Source organism: Amblyraja radiata, chromosome 3 (genome assembly GCF_010909765.2).
Source record: "Amblyraja radiata isolate CabotCenter1 chromosome 3, sAmbRad1.1.pri, whole genome shotgun sequence".
NCBI lineage: Eukaryota > Metazoa > Chordata > Chondrichthyes > Rajiformes > Rajidae > Amblyraja > Amblyraja radiata.
This window is the reverse complement of record NC_045958.1, coordinates 8089698-8110624: the sequence shown is the minus strand read 5'-3', so window position 1 is coordinate 8110624 and position 20927 is coordinate 8089698. Positions and strand designations below refer to the sequence as shown.

Genomic DNA, 20927 nt, shown 5'->3' with positions numbered 1-20927 from the left:
CAGAGGAGATGGAGTAAGCTGTGAGGTGCAGGAATGAGGGGTAGGGGAGGTTAGAGTTAGTCCTGTGTAGGGGGCGCTCCTCTGTGTGCAGCCATGTCAGCAGCGCGTCAGTTTTTCCAGCTTTTTTTTATTTTTTAGTATGTTTTAAAGTGTGTATTTTGTGTTTCTTCGTGTGTTTTGTGTGGGGGGTGGTGTGGGGGGGTAAGGGGGAAACCGCTTCGGTCACCTCCTCCACGGAGAGGCGACTTTTTCCAGGTCGCCTCCCCCGTGGCCTAACATCAAGGATCGACGCGGCCTTTCCCGGAGACACGCCCGGGGCTTCAGCGGCGGGCGCAGCGTGGACTCTTGGCGTGGAGCGGGTGAGCCCTCGCTGGGGCTCGCTGGAGGGGAGCGCTCCGTTTCGCTGGCCCGGGGCAGCCGGCAGCCTGAAGTCGCAGCCTGAAGCCGCGGTCTGCAGAGCTCCAGCTGGCGCGGCTTCTACAGCCCGGGATACCTCGTGGGGGACCCGGGGGAAGAAGAAGCCATCACTGCCGGCCCGCGGCCGACTTCTACCGCGGGTCCGGCATGGACTTACCATCACCCCTGGAGGGGAGCTTCGACCGCCGGCCCTGCAGTCTACGGTGCTTCTGGCTGCGGCGGGGACTTTAAATCTCGACCGCCGGCCTGCGGCCTACAACAATCTAAACCCGCGGTCTAAGGTGAGGAAGAGCCGATCCTGGACTGACTGGACTCTGGTCCTGACCACGGGGGGGAAATGGAGGAGGACTGGACAAATTTTTGTGCCTTCCACCACAGTGATGAATGCTGTGGTGGATGTTTGTGTTACAGTTTTATTGTGTGTTCTTTATTATTGTATCGCTGCTGACAACCCAAATTTCCACCAACCCTGGTTGTGTGGCAATAAATTATATCTATCTCTATCTATCTATCTATCTATTAGAGGAAGCCACAACTGCGACACCCCACAGAGCTACAAGACCCAGCAAAGTTGGCAACCCCAGCCCCATCTCCGAATCCCATATTTCTTTTTGATCACCACTCTCTCCCATCCCATTCCACCCATATCCCTCCCTCTGGCTTTACATTTTGCTCTAGCTCTTCATTCCTTATTTGTCACCCTTTTGTCTCCCTTTTTTACCTCTACCCTTGTCACTTGCTCCACCCATCTGCCAATGATCAGCCCACACATGCATCCACCGGTCACTTGCCAAGCATTACTCCACCTATCACTTGCTAACCTTCGCCCCACCCTCAACTTCCTGTTACAGCTTTCTCCCCTCTACAACATCAGGTTGAAGCCATGCCCCGACCCTCTACAGGTGCTGCTGGACCTGCTGAGTTCCTCCAACAATGTTGTTTATTGCTCAAGATCCCAGCATTTGCAATTTAGGGGCCTGTGTCCCACTTGGTGATTTTTTTTCAACGACTGCCAGCATCATTGACTGACGTATCCCGTCACCGAAAAAGTTGCGGCGTGACGACGCGCGGCGTTTCCTCAAGTGTCGCAACATTTTATTTTGTCGCCGCTGGATTTTGAAATGTTCAAAATCTTTTGCCGACCCTGATACGTCAGTCAATGACGCCGGCAGTCACCGAAAATATCGCCAAGTGGGACAGGCCCATGATGGTGCCTTTGAGATGCAAGACCATATGGATCATTCTACATCCTCCTCTGTTCCTTCTGGGAGTTCAATGAAGTGAGGCAGTAGTCCTTGAGTTGTTGAGTTGGGACGACAGATGGCACAATGGGCTAAGTGTTCGGCTGGCAACCGGAAGGTAGCTGGTTCGAATCCCGCTTGGAGTGCATACTGTCGTTGTGTCCTTGGGCAAGACACTTCACCCACCTTTGCCTGTGTGTGTCCTTGGGCAAGACACTTCACCCACCTTTGCCTGTGTGTGTGGATGTAATTATGTGAAGCACTTTTGGGTCAATGCAAGTTGACTAAAAATGTGCTATATAAATAAAGAAATTTAATTTAAATTTAAATTTAATTTAATTTAATAAATAGTATTTTGTTTTAAAAATTCCCACCTCTTGGTTTCCTTGTTCCATAGGAGGCATGCAGATGTTTGAGGAACAATGCGGCTTTCAGGACTGTGAATACGATAGGTTATTGTGTTGTTGTCTGCAAGAGGTTGTGGATCACGATCCTTTAGGCTTGCTGAAAATATCTAGGAAGCAGCAGAAGTTGGTGAGATATCGTGTAATACAAACCGCATCCATTAAATATTAAATGGTTACAATTTCCTTTTTAAAAAAACATTACTTTAAGATACATTTTAAAGTCAAAATCAAATTATTCACCTCACAGTAATTCTAAATCAATTTTTAATTGAAACTAACATTAGCTGATCCATATATTTAAAATGCTTTCATTGTTATTAGCTAAAATAAACCAATCATTCAAAACAGCCACAAAATCTTGTTCGAGGTTCTTTGAAATCATCTTTGTGTTTTTTCTCTCAAGATAAAAGGTGGCTGTTTGGCCTTCAAGTCTATGCCATCTTTCATGGCACACTTATCAAAGCAATTCACCTACATTTCCTTATAAACCATTTATTCTTGCATGCTAATTAATTATTCCTAATTCTCCAAACGCCCACTTACTGTAAGCTATGGGAAATTTACAAAGAGCCAATAAACCTACCAACCTATGTGAAGAAACTGGAAAACCCATATGGTCACAGGGATACAAACTGCACATAGACAAGGTCAGAGGTCAGGCTTGAGTAGGGGTGACAGGAGCAGGGAGATACTGGTACTACCAAGCACCATCTTTGTAGGGCGAACCATTTTATAATTTGGAATCAAATATTTAACTTCTAAATCTGTGAACAACAATAAATTTAAAGACAACATTAGCTACGATCAGCTACAGTTTATAACAAAAGTGTTAATGACGAATGGGCGTGTAATGGTCAAGGACAGTGGCACAACGGTAGAGTTGGCGCATAACCATATAACCATATAATAACCATATAACAATTACAGCACGGAAACAGGCCATCTCGGCCCTTCTAGTCCGTGCCGAACACGTATTCTCCCCTAGTCCCATCTACCTGCACTCAGACCATAACCCTCCATTCCTTTCCCGTCCATATAACTATCCAATTTATTTTTAAATGATAAAATCGAACCTGCCTCCACCACTTCCACTGGAAGCTTATTCCACACAGCTACCACTCTCTGAGTAAAGAAGTTCCCCCTCATGTTACCCCTAAACTTCTGTCCCTTAATTCTCAAGTCATGTCCTCTTGTTTGTATCTTCCCTACTCTCAGTGGGAAAAGCTTATCCACGTCAACTCTGTCTATCCCTCTCATCATTTTAAAGACCTCTATCAAGTCTCCCCTTAACCTTCTGCGCTCCAAAGAATAAAGCCCTAACTTGTTCAACCTTTCTCTGTAACTTAGTAGCTGAAACCCAGGCAACATTCTAGTAAATCTCCTCTGTACTCTCCTTCCTAAAATTAGGCGACCAAAATTGTACACCATACTCCAGAATTGGCCTCACCAATGCCTTGTACAATTTTAACATTACATCCCAACTTCTATACTCAATGCTCTGATTTATTAAGGCCAGCACACCAAAAGCTTTCTTTACCATCCTATCTACATGAGATTCCACCTTCAGGGAACTCCAGCTCCACAGACTTGGGTTTGATCCTAACTGCGGGTGCTGACTGTGCCAACTTTGTGCGTTCTCAGCAAGACCGTGTGGGTTTTCTCCGGGTGCTCCAGTTTCCTCCCGCATTCCTAAAATGTGCAGATTTGTAAGTTAATTGGCTTCTGTAAATTCCCCATAGAGTGAAGGATGCTGAACTATGATAACTAGTGTCCAGGTGATCGTTAGTCGCCACGGTGAGCTGAAGGGCCTGTCTTCACGCTGTATCTCTAAACATTTGTATCATTGTGCCACCGCAATTTCACCTGCCAATTATCAATTAAGGTACACGCTCGTCCAGAGGGGAAAAAAAATTCTTTAGTTGCCAGCTCTAAGTGGCACAAGAACAACAGCCAGCAGCAGTCATTCAAAAAATCTTGATAATTACTTCAATGTCAGCTAATGCCTAGCACTGGCAATGAAAGACTAATATCACATATAGCTTTTTATACTTGCATAGAAACATAGAAAATAGGTGCAGGAGTAGGCCATTCGGCCCTTCGAGCCAGCACCGCCATTCAATATGATCATGGCTGATCATCCAACTCAGTATCCTATACCTGTCTTCTCTCCATACCCCCTGATCCCTTTAGCCACAAGGGCCACATCTAACTCCCTCTTAAATATAGCCAATGAACTGGCCTCAACTACCTTCTGTGGCAGAGAATTCCACAGATTCACCACTCTTTGTGTGAAAAATGTTTTTCTCATCTCGGTCCTAAAAGACTTCCCCCTTAGCCTTAAACTGTGACCCCTTGTTCTGGACTTCCCCAACATCGGGAACAATCTTCCTGCATCTAACCTGTCCAACCCCTTAAGAATTTTGTAAGTTTCTATAAGATCCCCCCTCAATCTTCTAAATTCTAGTGAGTACAAGCCGAGTCTATCCAGTCTTTCTTCATATGAAAGTCCTGCCATCCCAGGAATCAGTCTGGTGAACCTTCTCTGTACTCCCTCTATGGCAAGAATGTCTTTCCTCTGATTAGCAATTCAGCCTAGCAAACAAGTGGAAATTTACTGATCCATTGCAAAAAAATGTCAAGTAAATTAGAAGTATATATTTATGTCACAAAGAACACATCATTTTGAAAGTAGACACAAAGTTGCATGAATCAATTTATTTGGCAATGGGAAAGACTGAGCAGACTGTAAAATAGACTGCTGATTCCTTTCTCCATTTTATGCCACTTCCCCTATTATTCTTGTTGCTTAACCTAAATGTAAATCATCAATTTGTTTATGTTTAACGATCTATGAATCGAAACCTTAATTGGTACACGTGACAATAAAATACCCTTTGAATAGAAATATTTGTAATACACCGATCCTACTTTGTTGTTGAGCGCATTCCTATTAGCGTTGGTTTGGAACCATTGCTGGCTGCTGTACTCCGTGAATTGCACACGCTGACAATTTTCACGTCCTGGTTCAAGTGAGGGTGGAGAAGAAACGTCCAGCAACCGTTCAGGAACTTGCAAGGAATCACCGTTCTTCCACTCAACTTTGTGCCCATTAATTTGTTGGGGATACCAGTGATACGATTGAATAGTGAGGTACTGGCAGGTATCAAGAACTGTCTTGCCTCTGTGCAATTGGAGAAAGAAAAAAAAAATGGTTGTTTGTTATCAGGGAACTGAACCATACTGCCAACAACTAGAAAGCAGTCCTGGACCACAATCTAGCTCACTCGAGACCCTTGGACTATCTTTGATCGGACTTCACCGGCTTTTTCTTGCACTCAACGTTATTCCCCTTATCTTGCATCTGTATATTGTGGACAGCTCGATTGTAATAATGTATTGTCTTTCTGCTGACAGGTTAGCACGCAAGAAAAGCTTTTCACTGTACCTCTCTACATGTGACAATAAACTAAATTCTTGAACTCAAAGAAGCTGAATTTAGACACTTTGACCAGATTAAATCAGATTTATTTTTTACAGGTGTGGGTAATCTTTTTTCAAATGCACTAATTTTGTTCTCCAATTCATCAACCTAAAATATTTGTTCCATTTCACATTCCACAAACACTCCCTGGCCTTCTGTGTTTCCTTCATTCTTGGTAACTTCGCCCGACTTACCCTATTAAATTACTTGAAGAGGTAATAGGGTGGAGAACGGTAACATAACAGATGCAATGTTTGAAAAGCCGTGATAAGGTGACAAAAAGTGGAAATGGGTTGCACAAGGATTAATACTAACTATTTTCGAAATTGGAATCAAATAATCGGAAGATTATTGGGACACCGCTACCAGCCTAGGAGGGCATCTACCACACACGGTGCCTCAGGCAGGCCGTCAGCATCCATAAAGGCTCCTCACATCCTTGTAATGGACTGTTCGAACTACTTCCCTCCGGCAGACGTTACAAGGCCTTCTACGCCCGAACATCCAGACTCAGGAACAGCTTCATTCCCAGAACTATAGCGGCTCTGAACCGGCCCTGCTGAGTGCCCCCCACCCCCCCTGGACTGTCTCCCTCGGATGGTCACGTCGCACAGACACATCTGCACTTTAGTCTGTTTGAACTGTTTGACTATTTTACTGTTCTTTTTACAATCCATGTTCTCGGGGTATCTAAATCTAAATTGTATTAGTTATTTAAGTTATGACATCGGATGGAAGCTGCATACCAAATCTCGTTGCGCTTATGTGCAATGTCAATAAAATATATTATTATTATTATTATTATTATTATTATTATTATTATTATTATTATTATTATTATTATTATTATTATTATTATTATTATTATTATTATTATTAACTTACAAATTTGTGGACAACAATAAATTTGTAAACAACATTGACTGTGCAGAAGGCAGTAACCAAGTGTCTTGATGTAACTTGGAGCCCCTCCAAAAAATTACAAGTGTGGCACTTTTCAACACTAAGAAGCCACTATACCCATTAGCCTTTATTCTTCATCTGGTGACTTTGTAACTAAGTGCAGCTGCTGTTTCATTTAAACAGCATGTTGTCGCTGGTCTATCAACTGGTTCCAGAAAGGGTCTGAAGAAAGCTCCATACACAAAATGTAATCTGCATCTGTCCATTCCCCCCAGAGATGTTGCCTGACCTAACTTCCTCCAGGATTTTGTGTTTTGCTCAAGATCCCAGCATCTTCGCTTCCTTGTGCCTCTCTGGAATTGGTGATGTACTTTATAATGAAGACATCCAGCACTGAGACAGCCGCGTCTCTCATCTATACACAACTATTCTCATGAGGTCATGCGATGGGAGTAGAATTAGGCCATTCGGCCCATCAAGTCTACTCCGTCATTATATCATGGCTGAGCTGTCTCTCCCTCCTAACCCCATTCTCCTGCCTTCTCCCCATAACCTCTGACACCTGTACTAATCAAGAATCCATCTATCCACTGACTTGGCTTCCACAGCCTTCTGTGGCAAATAATTCCTCAACTATATATAGTACTGACAGCTATAGGACAACTACATTGATTTTATGTTCAGTGCCCTCAATAATTTAAACATGTTGATTTGAAAATAAAGTTAAGAGTTTTTCAATGTGTTGAAGATTAGAAATCACATGCAGCAGTGCTTTTTTTTTAAATATTGATGCATAAAATAAACTGTGCTGGCAGCTTTAACACCAGAGTTCTTCCAGTATTTCTTTGCTCCAAATTCCAGCAAGTCTTCTCTGTCTCTAAGAGAATTCCTTGCCTTGCTTGGAGGAAATACCAAGTGCAGATGCAACTAAATTGTAGCAACTTTGTACTCTGCCACTATACCCCAAGAACATTTGTTACAGTCAATCTTAACTGAATATCCAGATGCATCCATATGTATATATGAGATTTGCTGTAATCATGTGCCTGCTCCACCACCCACCAAATAAAGCTCAGGGCCTGGCAGACATTGACGCAGAGACAACAACCTTGTTGCTCAACACCCGGCTTGATATCTAAAGGGCCTGTCCCACCAGCATGCGATTGCATGCGTCTAGCGTGACCAAACGTGGTGGCTTGAGGCGTACGGCCTCGCGGGGCCTGTCCCACTTCCAACCACGGAGCCGTCTGGAGTTGTGCGGGGCTGGTCCCGACATCATACTCACCAATCAGCTGGGCAGGAGGCGGGCCGACTGAATTTGGACGTCGCACGGCGTCGGGCGGTTACGTCATCACGCAACGGCACGCCAGGCGGTGACGTCATCGCGCAACGCACGCGCTAGGCGTATGCCGTCAAGACGCTGTGTACGGCATCGAGACGGTGCGTACGGCGTCGAGGCGCTGCGTACGCCCATCGAGGCGGCGCGTACGGCCTCAATGCGGCTGCGGGCCGGTAGGCCGTTGCCGCGTGGAATTTTTGGACATTGTCCGTTTTTAGGAGCCCCGCGCGATGTCGGGACCAGCACAACTCCATACGGCTCCGGCGATCGAAGTGGGACCGGCCCCGCGAGGACGTACGGCTCAAGTGACCACGTTAGGTCGCGCTTGCCACATGCAATCGCATGCAGGTGGGACCGGCCCTTAACTATTCCTTTGGTTTGTGTTTTATTCGCTAGAGGTTGCACAATACAAATCTCTGTGTTTGAACAAATACCGAAAAATTCACACCTCAAACTTAGTAAGGAATAATGCAATCACCATTGGAAACTTGTTGAGCATCTACTGGATTTAGTCTTGAGCTCATTTCTGAATTACACAGAGTTTTATCATTTTGTTTTAGAAGGTGCAATGTGAAGCAAAATGTCATTATAGATTTACCTAAATATGGGTATTCATGTTGAATGACTTCCAAACAATTTCGATTCCTGCCATCCCACAGAAAAGACCATAAACATATCCTATATGAGTGTGGACATTGTGTATTATCTCTATTCCATCCTTTTGACTTAACTAATACAACGTTTCAGCCATATCTTTTCTCTGTTCATTTTAGTGGAACGTTCATTGTTTGGTTTGATATGCCATCCCTCATCAATACAGAACATTAGAAAATCATAGCAGCCGTAGTTATTTTGGCTCATTGGAACTGCTCTATCATTGGGAACTATCCTGGCTACTTCTTCATCTCAAGATCACATTCATCCTCTCTTACAAATTCTTTGATGTCTTTTGTGTCTCTGCTTGCTTAAAATATTCAGCAATCTCGCCTCCATTATCTTTTGTGCCAGAGAGTTCACCACTCTTCGAGGGAAGAAATGCTTTCCTCATTGCTGAGGAAAATGTCCCTGCCTATTGCTCTGACCCTGAGATCATGATGGACAACAGTGTCAGGGAAACACTCTCACCACATTCAAGCATCAGACCCTGTGGGATTTGGTCTTTCAGTGAAATCCCCTCACATTCTTTGAAAACGAATGAACACAATCTAATAGAGTCCTAGTGTGATACAGTGTGGAAACAGGCCCTTCGGCCCAACTTGCCACACTATGTCCCAGCTACACTAGTCCCACCTGCCTGTACTTGGTCCATATCCCTCCAAACTTGTCCTACTTATGTTCCTGTCTAACTGTTTCTTAAACTTTGGGATAGTCCCAGCCTCAACCACCCCTGGCAGCTTGTTCCATACACCCACCACTCTTTGGGTGAAAAAGTTACCCCTAAGATTCCTGTTAAATCTGTTCCCTTTCACCTTGAACCTATGTCTCCTGGTCCTCGATTCCCCTACTCTGAGAAAGAGATTCTGTGCATCTACCCGTTCTATTCCTCTCATGATTTTATACACCTCTATAAGATCACCCTTCATCCTCATGGGGAGAAGGCAGGAACGGGGTACTGATTGTGGATGACTAGCCATGATCATAGTGAATGGCGGTGCTGGCTCAAAGGGCCGATTGGCCTACTCCTGCACCTATTGTCTATTGCGCCAAGGAATAGAGACCCAGCCTACTCAACCTCTCCCTATAACTCACACCCTCGAGTCCTGGCAACATCTTCGTAAATCTTCTCTGAACCCTTTCAAGCTTGACAATATATTTCCTATAACATGGTGCCAGAACTGAACACAATATTCTAAATGTTGTCTCACCAACATCTTATACAAACTTCATCATGAGCCCCAACTTCTATACTCAATCCTCTGACTGATGGCCAATGTGCCAAAATACTTTTTTACCACCTTATCTACCTGCGACTCATCCTTCAAGCAACCTTGCACCTGCACACATAGATCCCTCTGCTCTACAACACTCCCCAGAGAATGTGTAGTTTGTGCCTTTGTTAGGCATCCCAAAATGCAACACCTCATATTTCTCTGTGTTAAATTCCATCAACCATTCCACAGCCCACCTGGCCAATCGATCAAAATCCTGCTGCAATCTTTCACAACTATCTTCACTATCTGCAAAACCACCCACTTTTGTATCCATTTCTTCATATCCTCGACAACTTTACCCTAACTCTAATTCTGCTATCCTGCAATCACCCAAAACCATTGTTATATTCTCATAATCCTTCGCAGATATGATCTTTATTATTTCTGCTGCGGTGGACAGAGGAGAAGTCCAATATGCAGAATTGGTGCTTTTGTGTGTTCGGCCTCTTGTTTCACATTCACAGACCTGGACCTTGGCCTCACGTGATAGGATTTTTGTGCCAAGGAGTTCCATCCACAAACTGGTCCAAATACAATTCAGCTTCCGTTTTACTTGCCTTTATAATGCTAAAGAATGTCCTGACCTGGGTTTTGTTGAAATTAGGTTTTAATCAGCAGAATAAATGCACAATTCCTTGATTGTAGGCAGATTTAAAACAATTTGTGGTATCATATCATAATGGATAAATGATTTTTAAAAAACTTCTTGAAAGACATAAGAATTAAGATTTAACTTCAGCAACGGTGATTGCCATTGACATGTCAAGATAACCCAAGATACACTAAATATTTTCATGCTAAGTAATTTTATGCACAGTATTCAAATCTTAGGAATCACTTTCCACTGATAACCATGCTATCGAACTAGAGCACAGACATTTATTTCCTTTTGCAAAAATGGGTATACTGCAAAACTAAATTAGATTTCACAAATACTGTGATAAAAGAAAAAAAACTTAATTTGTTGCAGATTTTGAAGTTCAATATCAATATCATTTGTAGAAGGGTCTCGACCCGAAACGTCACCTATTCGTTCTCTCCATAGATGCTTCCTCACCCATTTAGTTTCTCCAGCATTTTTTGTCTGCCTTCACAAATATCATACCATTTCCAATTAGCAATATTTTATTATCAATGCAATGCACTGTCACAGCCTCGATTAATATGATTGAAGTTGTTGTGACCTAGTGGCAATCATAGATTAGATTTAAAAATGGGCTCAATTTTCCATCTATTTATAGAATATAAATATATAAATTTAAAACACTATTTACATTTTCCTAGATTCCACTAGAAAATAGTCTTTTATGAAGCTCTCTTTTGCAGACATTTATTAAAAGTCATTATGCATTCAGTGTTTAAAAAGGAACTGCAGATGCTGGAAAATAGAAGATAGACAAAAGTGCTGGAGAAATTCAGCGGGTGCAGCAGCATCTATGGAGCGAAGGAAATAGGCAACGTTTCAGTCTGAAGAAGGGTTTCGGCCCGAAACGTTGCCTATTTCCTTCGCTCCATAGATGCTGCTGCACCCGCTGAGTTTCTCCGGCACTTTCGTCTACTATGCATTCAGTACTCAAAAGCATTAAATTCAATTTGCAAACATATAACAGTTTTTGCTCAAAAAATTAATCTGATCAAATCGAAATAATTTTACCTCTGACCAGGTGATCCACATTCTACATCAGTGAGGAGTGAGAAGGCAAATCTTTCAGTCACTTCAGACAGGTGACTAAATCCTTTGGTATCCATACGAGTAGGATCTAACAGTGCACAAAGACTATTATACAGTAGTTCTCTTCCGGTATCACTGAGAGGCTTCCTTTCTCCTTCCTCGAGTACCTAGTAGATCACGAGTAAAATGATCTGCGTTACATTCTGATTCAAAAATGACAAAATGAACTAATAATGCTGAACACAATTTTCCTCCAAGTACTTTGGCAAAATAAGAATTCTAAATAGGCTAATACACTCACCAGCACTAAATAGATGGCATGAATACACTATGTTTAGCAGTCTTAATCAAACAGTGCTTGGTAACATACACCAATATATATTCCACTGACTCTAAAAACAATCCTAGTCCGGGCCGAACACATGATAAAGGAGAATTCCACTCTTACAATTTATTTTTACACAAAAGTGCCTCAAACTATTCATAAATTACAGTAATAAAACAGAAAATGTTGGAGGTGGTTCTGTCCCATATACCCAGGTGTCAGAAGTCAAATCTGCTCTCATGCAGCTAAGCGTTTAGAAAGTGGTGGCCTGGATGGAGACCCTGCACAGATTCTAAAATTATGTGCCAATTATATGGGCGGCACAGTGGTAGAGTTGCTGCCGTACAGCGCTTGCAGCACCGGAGACCTGGGCTCGACCCCGACTGGGTGCTGTCTGCATGGAGTTTGTACCCTCTCCACGTGACTGAGTGGGTTTACTCCGAGATCTTCAGTTTTCTCCCACACTCCAAAGATATACAGGTTTGTCGGTTAATTGGCTTGGGTTTGTATACTTGGTATAAGTGTAATTTGTCCCTAGTATGTGTAGGCTTGTGTTAATGTGCGGGGATTACTAGTCGGTGTGGACTCGGTGGGTTGAAGGGCCTGTTTCCACATTGTATTGCTAAATAAACTGAACTAACTGTCTTTCACCAATATCTTCAGCCTTTCACTTCAAAAATCAAGTATCCCCACCTGTTTCAAGGAAACCTCTATCATTCTAGTCCCCAAGAAAAATAAAGTGATTTGTCTCAGTGACAACCATCCAGTAGTTCTAATGTCCAATGTCAGCAGCATCTATGGAGCGAAGGAAATAGATGCTGGGCTGAAACCCTTCTTCAGACTCGATATAGCTCGATATAGCTGGTTGTTGACCATAAAGTTGTGCTTTGAAACATTGGTTGTCGTTCACATCTGCCCAGTCTCCCAAACAATCTAGGCTGCTGGAAATTTGCGTACAGTAAAAAATAGGTCTACGGCCATTTCCTTTATACTATATTCAGCTCTGTATAATCTTGCCTATAAGTACATCTATGCCAGGATGTTGTTGATGACATAGATTGGATAGTTATATGGATGGGAAAGGAATGGAGGGTTATGGTCTGAGCGCAGGTATATGGGACTAGGGGAGATTATGTGTTCGGCACGGACTAGAAGGGTCGAGATGGCCTGTTTCCGTGCTGTAATTGTTATATGGTTATATGGTTATATGGACTAGAGTCAGCCTTCAACACTGTAATACTGAATCAGCTCGTCATTAAACTTTTAGCTCTTGTCCTTTGGACTACAATCTGCAAATGTCTTATGGACTTTCTGGCCAGCACTCCTGTCGGTTGGGATTGGCCACAGCATTTCCTCCGCCATGACCCTCCACATTGGTGGTCTTCATGGTTGTGTGTTCAATCCCTCACTTTACTTCCATAAACTGTCTGGGTAAATATACCAGCAACTCGATCTTCAGGTTCGCCAATGATATCATTGTTGTCGGACAGATATACACCAATGACATATAGGATGAATACAGGAACGAGATCATGGTGTCACAACAGCCTAGCCCTTAATGTCAGCAAGAGGATATAACTGGTTGTTTAAGAAGGAACTGCAGATGCTGGAAAATCGAAGGTACACAAAAATGCTGGAGAAAGTCAGCGGGTGCAGCAGCATCTATGGAGCGAAGGGAATAGGCAACGTTTCGGGCTGAAACCCTTCTTCAGACTCGATATAGCTCGATATAGCTGGTTGTTGACCCAAGGCGGTGGAATGGTGACGTGTGGTGGGGTGGAGGGGAGGAGGAGGCTATTGGACACCTTCCCCTCATGAATGGAGCTGTAAAGAAAGTCTGTGACCAGTAGTGTTTTTGCTGCTCTCTGACAGGATGCATCTCATCACAACGGCTCTGCTCATGACCAGCTGAACCTGAAGGGTTGGTGAACACAGTCCACTTCATCACAGGCACATCACTTCATTCTATCCAGTTCATCTTCATGGTGCATCGCATCAGAGAGGCAGGAAGTATTCGTAAGGATCCTGCCACCCTGGGCATTCCCTTTTCTTTTGCTAAACTTCTGGAAGAAGTTATTGGAACTCGAAAGCCCAGACATTCCAATTTAAGAACAGAATATTTCCAATACTATCACACTCCTGTATTAATCACATCTCCATTCCTGGAGGTGGTGGCACATACTCTTATTCTTAACTCTTTCCTCATTCCGTTATTCTGTTAAGGCACTTTTTTGGTAGTACAGGTACCTTCTATTGCACTATAATATTTGCAACATTTAGCACTTTTTCATTTATTGCTCATAAAGTCAAAAGTGATAGGAGTAGAATTAGGCCATTCAGCCCATCATGTCTACTCCGCCATTCAATCGTGAACTGATCTATCTCCCCCTCCTAACCCCATTCTCCTGCCTTCTCCCCATAACCTCTGACACCTGTACGTTGCTGTAATTATTTTATTTATCCTTTACTCTCTAAGTGTCCTACAATCTAGGAGTTTCACTGTACACTGATGTATATGATTACATACTAAAATGAATTTGAATTAGATACTCAGCAAGTCAGACAGTACTTTTGGACAAAGGAGCAGAGTTACCATAACAGGGCGATGACCATTCATCAGTAATTATTCTCTTCAGTGTTAATTCGCTCCACAACTACTGCTGGACCTACTGAGTACTGCCATCATTTTCTTCTTATATTTCAGATTTCCATCATATGCAATTTCTGAGTATAAATCACGGTAAGTTACTCAGGAACGTTATTTAAAGGGTGCTGTAACTCGAAAAGGTGACCAGACCTCTCAATGTTTATAATGTTTAGCTTGAAATGATGCCATTTTCTGTTATTTCCTCATCCACCACTGAAATTTGATGCCAAACTTATGATGTTGTTGTGCACTAATTACTGCACATTCAGACAAATATATCACGGTATATTGCTGAACCAGGTTTACTTCATGCTAGGTAAATGTTAGGTAACAAATGTCAGCTATTTTAAATAGGTTATGCAGTTCCCTTATAATTATAGCATGCTGATTACGGTATTGAGATTATAATTGCTTGTCGTGAATTGTAAGTTTCACCTTTTCAAACACTTTCATTACTGCACTGAGTTGTTCCCCTGTGGTCTCCACAGTCAGCTTGCTTTGCAATTTCTGAAGAATTTGATTTATTAATTCATCATCAAGAGGTTGGTATAACTGATTAGCCAAAACCCAGAGGAACTGAGTGTCAGCGTCCGTGACTATTGTAATATTTGCCATGTTGTATTTCTCATCCAACAAAACTCCTGCAGTGGGATTATAGAGCACCACTTGAAATCGTTTGGGAAATAGATTGGAAGATGTCAGCTCTGGAGTAAGAACAATGTTCAACGTTATGCTTAGTTGTCCTGGTTGAAAAGTTAAAATGCCTTCCGATTTCACAAAATCCATCCCGGCAATTGCTGGGGATATTAAGGTTTGGCCCATCAGCTCACCCTTTCTTAATCCCTATAAAATAAAAGGATAATGCAACATTACAGTCTTTATTTGTTCTTCCATTGTAATAAACAAATACTTGCTTTATTATTAAACCTTGCACAGTTGAGATTTATTTTTAATGTCATATCTGGAAAACTCTCTTCAATAGAAATTGGAGAGAGTCAAGAGTGTTTTATTATCCCATGTCCCGAAACAGAACAATGACATTCTTACTTGCAGAAGAAACAAATAATATAGTATAACAATGAACTTATAAAAGACCAGGACTTTGCTGAAACAGTATAGGCATTTGAATAACACTTACTGCCTTGTAATAGCTGGCCAACAGTACTAGTGAGGATACACACAAAGTGCATTATGAATCATAACATGCTGTTGGCTAATTTCATACTTTAGCAAAAAGAGCATCGCACCTTGGTCTACTTGGATTTTTATGAAGCGTCCCCATTGCATACTAAATGTCTATTAAATCTAAACTTAAATCTGGTAATTAGTCGGATAAGTATCTATTTGATGACTTGATAACTATTAGTGAAAGAGAATCAATTTCTCTTGCCCAAGAATTGAACAGCTAAAACCATGTCAAATATATTCAGACAGCAGGTTGTTGATAAATTGAAAAAAAAATTCAAATCTAAATTTTATTTTTACATTTTTTTCAGCATTCCAATCTCTCCTTTCCATTTCTCGATTAGCAAGTGATTTATGATTGAATTCACTTTTGTACCGTTTTCCTTTGATAATTCTATTAAACCTCAGTGGTTAAATAAATAAATTCTGTTTCTAAGTGCTAGGTACCCGATTTTCCTTGAGTGCAACATACAACTTGCTCTTTCAGCAACTTGCAGAGTCACAAACACTTCAGTTAAAATGTGCAGGAAGAAGTCTAACAAACAAACAAATGTCAAATGTCCCTATCTGGAAATCCCATGCACTTGGGAATAAACACAAAATGTATTCAGAATTGAGTATAGAAGCTGGGATGTAATGTTAAAATTGTACAAGGCATTGGTGAGACCAAATCTGGAGTATGGTGTACAATTTTGGTCGCCCAATTATAGGAAGGATGTCAACAAAATAGAGAGAGTACAGAGGAGATTTACTAGAATGTTGCCTGGGTTTCAACAACTAAGTTACAGAGATAGGTTGAATAAGTTAGGTCTTTATTCTCTGGAGCGCAGAAGGTTAAGGGGGGACTTGATAGAGGTCTTTAAAATGATGAGAGGGATAGACAGAGTTGATGTGATCAAGCTTTTCCCTTTGAGAATAGGGAAGATTCAAACAAGAGGACATGACTTCAGAATTAAGGGACAGAAGTTTAGGGGTAACATGAGGGGGAACTTCTTTACTCAGAGAGTGGTAGTGGTGTGGAATGAGCTTCCAGTGGAAGTGGTGGCGGCAGGTTCGTTGGTATCATTTAAGAATAAATTGGATAGGCATATGGATGAGAAGGGAATGGAGGGTTATGGTATGAGTGCAGGCAGGTGGGACTAAGGGAAAAAATTGTTCGGCACGGACTTGTAGGGCCGAGATGGCCTGTTTCCGTGCTGTAATTGTTATATGGTTATATGGTTAATTAACAAGGTTGCTGTGATTGATATTTAAGGTATATTATTTTTCTGATTAGTTTCATGGGAAATATCCTTTTCTGGCCAAGTCTGTCCCAAGGGACCAGGTAGTATATTAGAGCTTCTCCACAATGGAGTGCACAGGCATGGATTTCCATCCATCAGATGTGTGACCATCAGCTCCTGCAACTTGCTTCACAGAAGTCCTCAACTACATAATTAGCATGGAGGAAGACAATAGACAATAGGTGCAGGAGTAGGACATTCGGCCCTTCAAGCCACCACCGCCATTCAACGTGATCATGGCTGATCATCCCCAATCAGTACCCCGTTCCAGCCTTCTCCCCATATCCCCTGACTTCGCAATCTTTAAGAGCCTATCTAGCTCTCTCTTGAAAGTATCCAGAGAACCGTCCTCCACCGCCCTTGAGGCAGAGAATTCCACAGGCTCACAACTCTCTGTGAAAAGTGTTTCCTCGTCTCCGTTCTAAATGGCTTATTCCTTATTCTTAAACTGTGGCCCCTTGTTCTGGACTCCCCCAACATCGGGAACGTTTCCTGCCTCTAGCGTGTCCAAACCCTTAATAATCTTATATGTTTCAATAAGATATCCTCTCATCCTTCTAAACTCCAGAGTATACAAGCTCAGCCGCTCCATTCTCTCAAGATATGACAGTCCCGCCATCCCGGGAATTAAACTTGTAAACCTAGGCTGCACTCCCTCAATAGCAAGAATGTCCTTCCTCAAATTAGGGGACCAAAACTGCACACAATACTCCAGGTGTGGTCTCACTAGGGCCCTATACAACTGCAGAAGAACCTCTTTGCTCCTATACTCACCTCCTCTTGTTATGAAGGCCAACATGCCATTTGCTTTCTTCACTGCCTGCTATACCTGCATGCTTACTTTCATTGACTGATGAACAAGGACCCCCCAGATCCCGTTGTACTTCCCCTTTTCCCCAATTTGACACCATTTAGATGATAATCTGCTTTCCGGTTTTTGCTACCAAAGTGGATAACCTCACATTTATCCACATTAAATTGCATCTGCCATGCATCTGCCCACTCACCCAACCTGTCCAAGTCATTAAATGCATTCCCATAGCATCCTCCTCACAGTTCACACTGCCACCCAGCTTTGTGTCATCTGCAAATTTGCAAAGGAAAAATAGTCGATTTTGAGATTTTTAGTTATAATTTAGTTTCAGTTCTACTTATTCGGAATGAGCTGCCGCAGTTTTTTCAGATTTGTGCTAGAAGTAACTCTTATTTCTCCTACAGAATAGAATATTTCTTCTCAGAAGAACTATAATCAAAAATAAACCTGTACTTGATTTCCCACCTACCATGTAACCCTTGATTGTCAAGTCAAGTCAAGTTTATTCGTCACATACACATACGAGATGTGCAGTGAAATGAAAAGTGGCAATGCTCGCGGACTTTGTGCAAAAAGACAAACAAACAAACAACGAAACAGAATCACATATTCTTTACATATTAAATATTGTGGGCGGAGGGAAAAAAACGGCAATTTAAAAAAAAAACAAAAAAAACAGTTGTACAGTAAAAGTTAGTCCCTGGTGAGATAGGAGTTTACAGTCCTAATGGCCTCTGGGAAGAAACTCCTTCTCAACCTCTCCGTTCTCACAGCATGGCAACGGAGGCGTTTGCCTGACTGTAGCAGCTGGAACAGTCCGTTGCAGGGGTGGAAGGGGCCTCCCATGATTTTATTGGCTCTGGAGTTGCACCTCCTGATGTATAGTTCCTGCAGGGGGGCGAGTGAAGTTCCCATAGTGCGTTCGGCCGAACGCACTACTCTCTGCAGAGCCTTCTTGTCCTGGGCAGAGCAATTTCCAAACCAGATTGTAATATTTCCGGACAAGATGGTTTCCTACCCTAACCCTAACCTTAACCCTATTTTAAACTTTGTGGGGACAACATTTGACTTCAAGCCTGACTTTAAAAATTTTCAGGTTTGGATTAAAACAGAATGTCTGGATTACTGGATATTTTACTGTCAGTTCTGGTCCAATGGACAAATATGATTTAGGTTTGGAACCCTACAGTTAGTTCTGCAGTCTGTACTGCCTTTTCAAAAAGAATCCACATCAGAAAGTCAGCCTTTAAAAATCTATGTGCTAATTTCCAAGTTTATCGACAATAATACCATATGAATAGTAGTGCAAACATAAGCGACTGTGAGGAAAAAGGGTCTCCACCCAAAACGTCACCTATTCATTTTCGCCAGAGATGCTGCCTGACCCGCTGAATTATTCTAGCATTTTGTGTCTAAAGCACAAGTGACTGACAGGCCTTTTCCTGCTTAGATTTCTTATGATCGTGAGAGGAATTGATAGGGTAAATGCACAGTATTTTACCCAGAGCAGGGGTATCAAGAACCAGGTGGCATAGATTTAAAGTGCGAGGGCAAAGATTTAGTAGGAATCCGAGGGGCAAATTTTGTAATACAGAGGGTAGCAAATGGAACAAAATGACCAGAGGAAGTAAGTATTATTTAAAATGCTTATTGTCAGGTACATGGATTGGAAAGATTTAGAGGGACATGGGCCAAACATGGGCAGGTGGGTCTAATGCAGATGGGGCATCTTGGTCAACATGGGCAGGTGGGTCTAATGCAGATGGGGCATCTTGGTCAACATGGGCAAGTTGGGCCTGATGATGAAGAACTGTAACTAATAATAATAATAATGGATGGGATTTATATAGCGCCTTTCTAATACTCAAGGCGCTTTACATCGCATTATTCATTCACTCCTCAGTCACACTCGGTGGTGGTAAGCTACTTCTGTAGCCACAGCTGCCCTGGGGCAGACTGACGGAAGCGTGGCTGCCAATCTGCGCCTACGGCCTCTCCGACCACCACCAATCACTCACACACATTCACACACAGGCAAAGGTGGGTGAAGTGTCTTGCCCAAGGACACAACGACAGTATGCTATAGGACTCTGTGACTGGTTAATGTCTGCAGTTTAAACATAATTATCAATTGTTTTATGGAGCACTATTATTCATGTAAAATCATCACTCAATTAAAAGTGAATGCATAAATTTCAAAGCTATAACAAATCTAATTGTATAAATCACTCTGGAAATTTGTAATCACAATTATATCATTATAATCCTAATGCTTTGAAAGCTCAGGTTTTAACTGTACAATGCAATTAATAAAAGTGACATGACCTTATCAAATAACCTGTAAGCTTTTTGATGGGTACATGTATATGCAGGGACCAGAGCAATATGGATGACATGCAGGCTCATGCAGGAGGCACAGGCTCGAAGGGCCGAATGGCCTATTCCTGCAATTATTGTCTATTAGTTTGAATTGGAATTGCATTCAGCACAGATATTGTGGACCGAAGGGCTTGTACCTGTGCTGTACTGTTCTAAGTTATTAGACTATTATCTAAATGGTGGCCGATTAGGAAAAGTAGAGAAGCAACGAGACCTGGGTGTCATGGTACACCAGTCATTAAAAGTAGGCATGCAGGTGCAGCAGGCAGTGAAGAAGGCGAATGGTATGTTAGCATTCATAGCAAAAGGATTTGAGTATAGGAGCAGGGAGGTTCTACTGCAGTTGTACAGGGTCTTGGTTAGACCACACCTGGAGTATTGCGTACAGTTTTGGTCTCCTAATCTGAGGAAAGACATTGTTGCCATAGAGGGAGTACAGAGAAGGTTCACCAGACTGATTCCTGGGATGTCAGGACTTTCATATGAAGAAAGACTGGATAGACTTGGTTTGTACTCGCTAGAATTTAGAAGATTGAGGGGGGGATCTTATAGAAACTTACAAAATTCTTAAGGGGTTGGACAGGCTAGATGCAGGAAGATTGTTCCTAATGTTGGGGAAGTCCAGAACAAGGGGTCACAGTTTAAGGATAAGGGGGAAATCTTTTAGTACCGAGATGAGGAAAGCATTTTTCACACAGAGATTGGTGAATCTCTGGAACTCTCTGCCACAGAGGGTAGTTGAGGCCAGTTCATTGGCTATATTTAAGATGGAGTTACATGTGGCCCTTGTGGCTAAAGGGATCAGTGGGTATGGAGAGAAGGCAGGTACAGGCTACTGAGTTGGATGATCAGCCATGATCATATTGAATGGCGGTGCAGGCTCGAGGGGCCGAATGGCCTACT

The 20927-nt window shown here is 42.4% G+C and overlaps 1 protein-coding gene across 1 annotated transcript in view; it reads right to left on the bottom strand.

The window, feature by feature from the left end:
• The window catches only part of adgrv1 (adhesion G protein-coupled receptor V1), a 486575-nt gene that overhangs the window by 187577 nt on the left and 278071 nt on the right, over nt 1-20927 (bottom strand). Inside the window, exons 78-81 of the mRNA XM_033017268.1 lie at nt 14799-15206; nt 11374-11558; nt 4994-5246; nt 2033-2172 (exon numbers count right to left, since the gene is read on the bottom strand). Of these exons, the coding sequence (XP_032873159.1) occupies nt 2033-2172; nt 4994-5246; nt 11374-11558; nt 14799-15206 (986 nt within the window). The remainder of the gene's footprint in view (nt 1-2032; nt 2173-4993; nt 5247-11373; nt 11559-14798; nt 15207-20927) is intronic.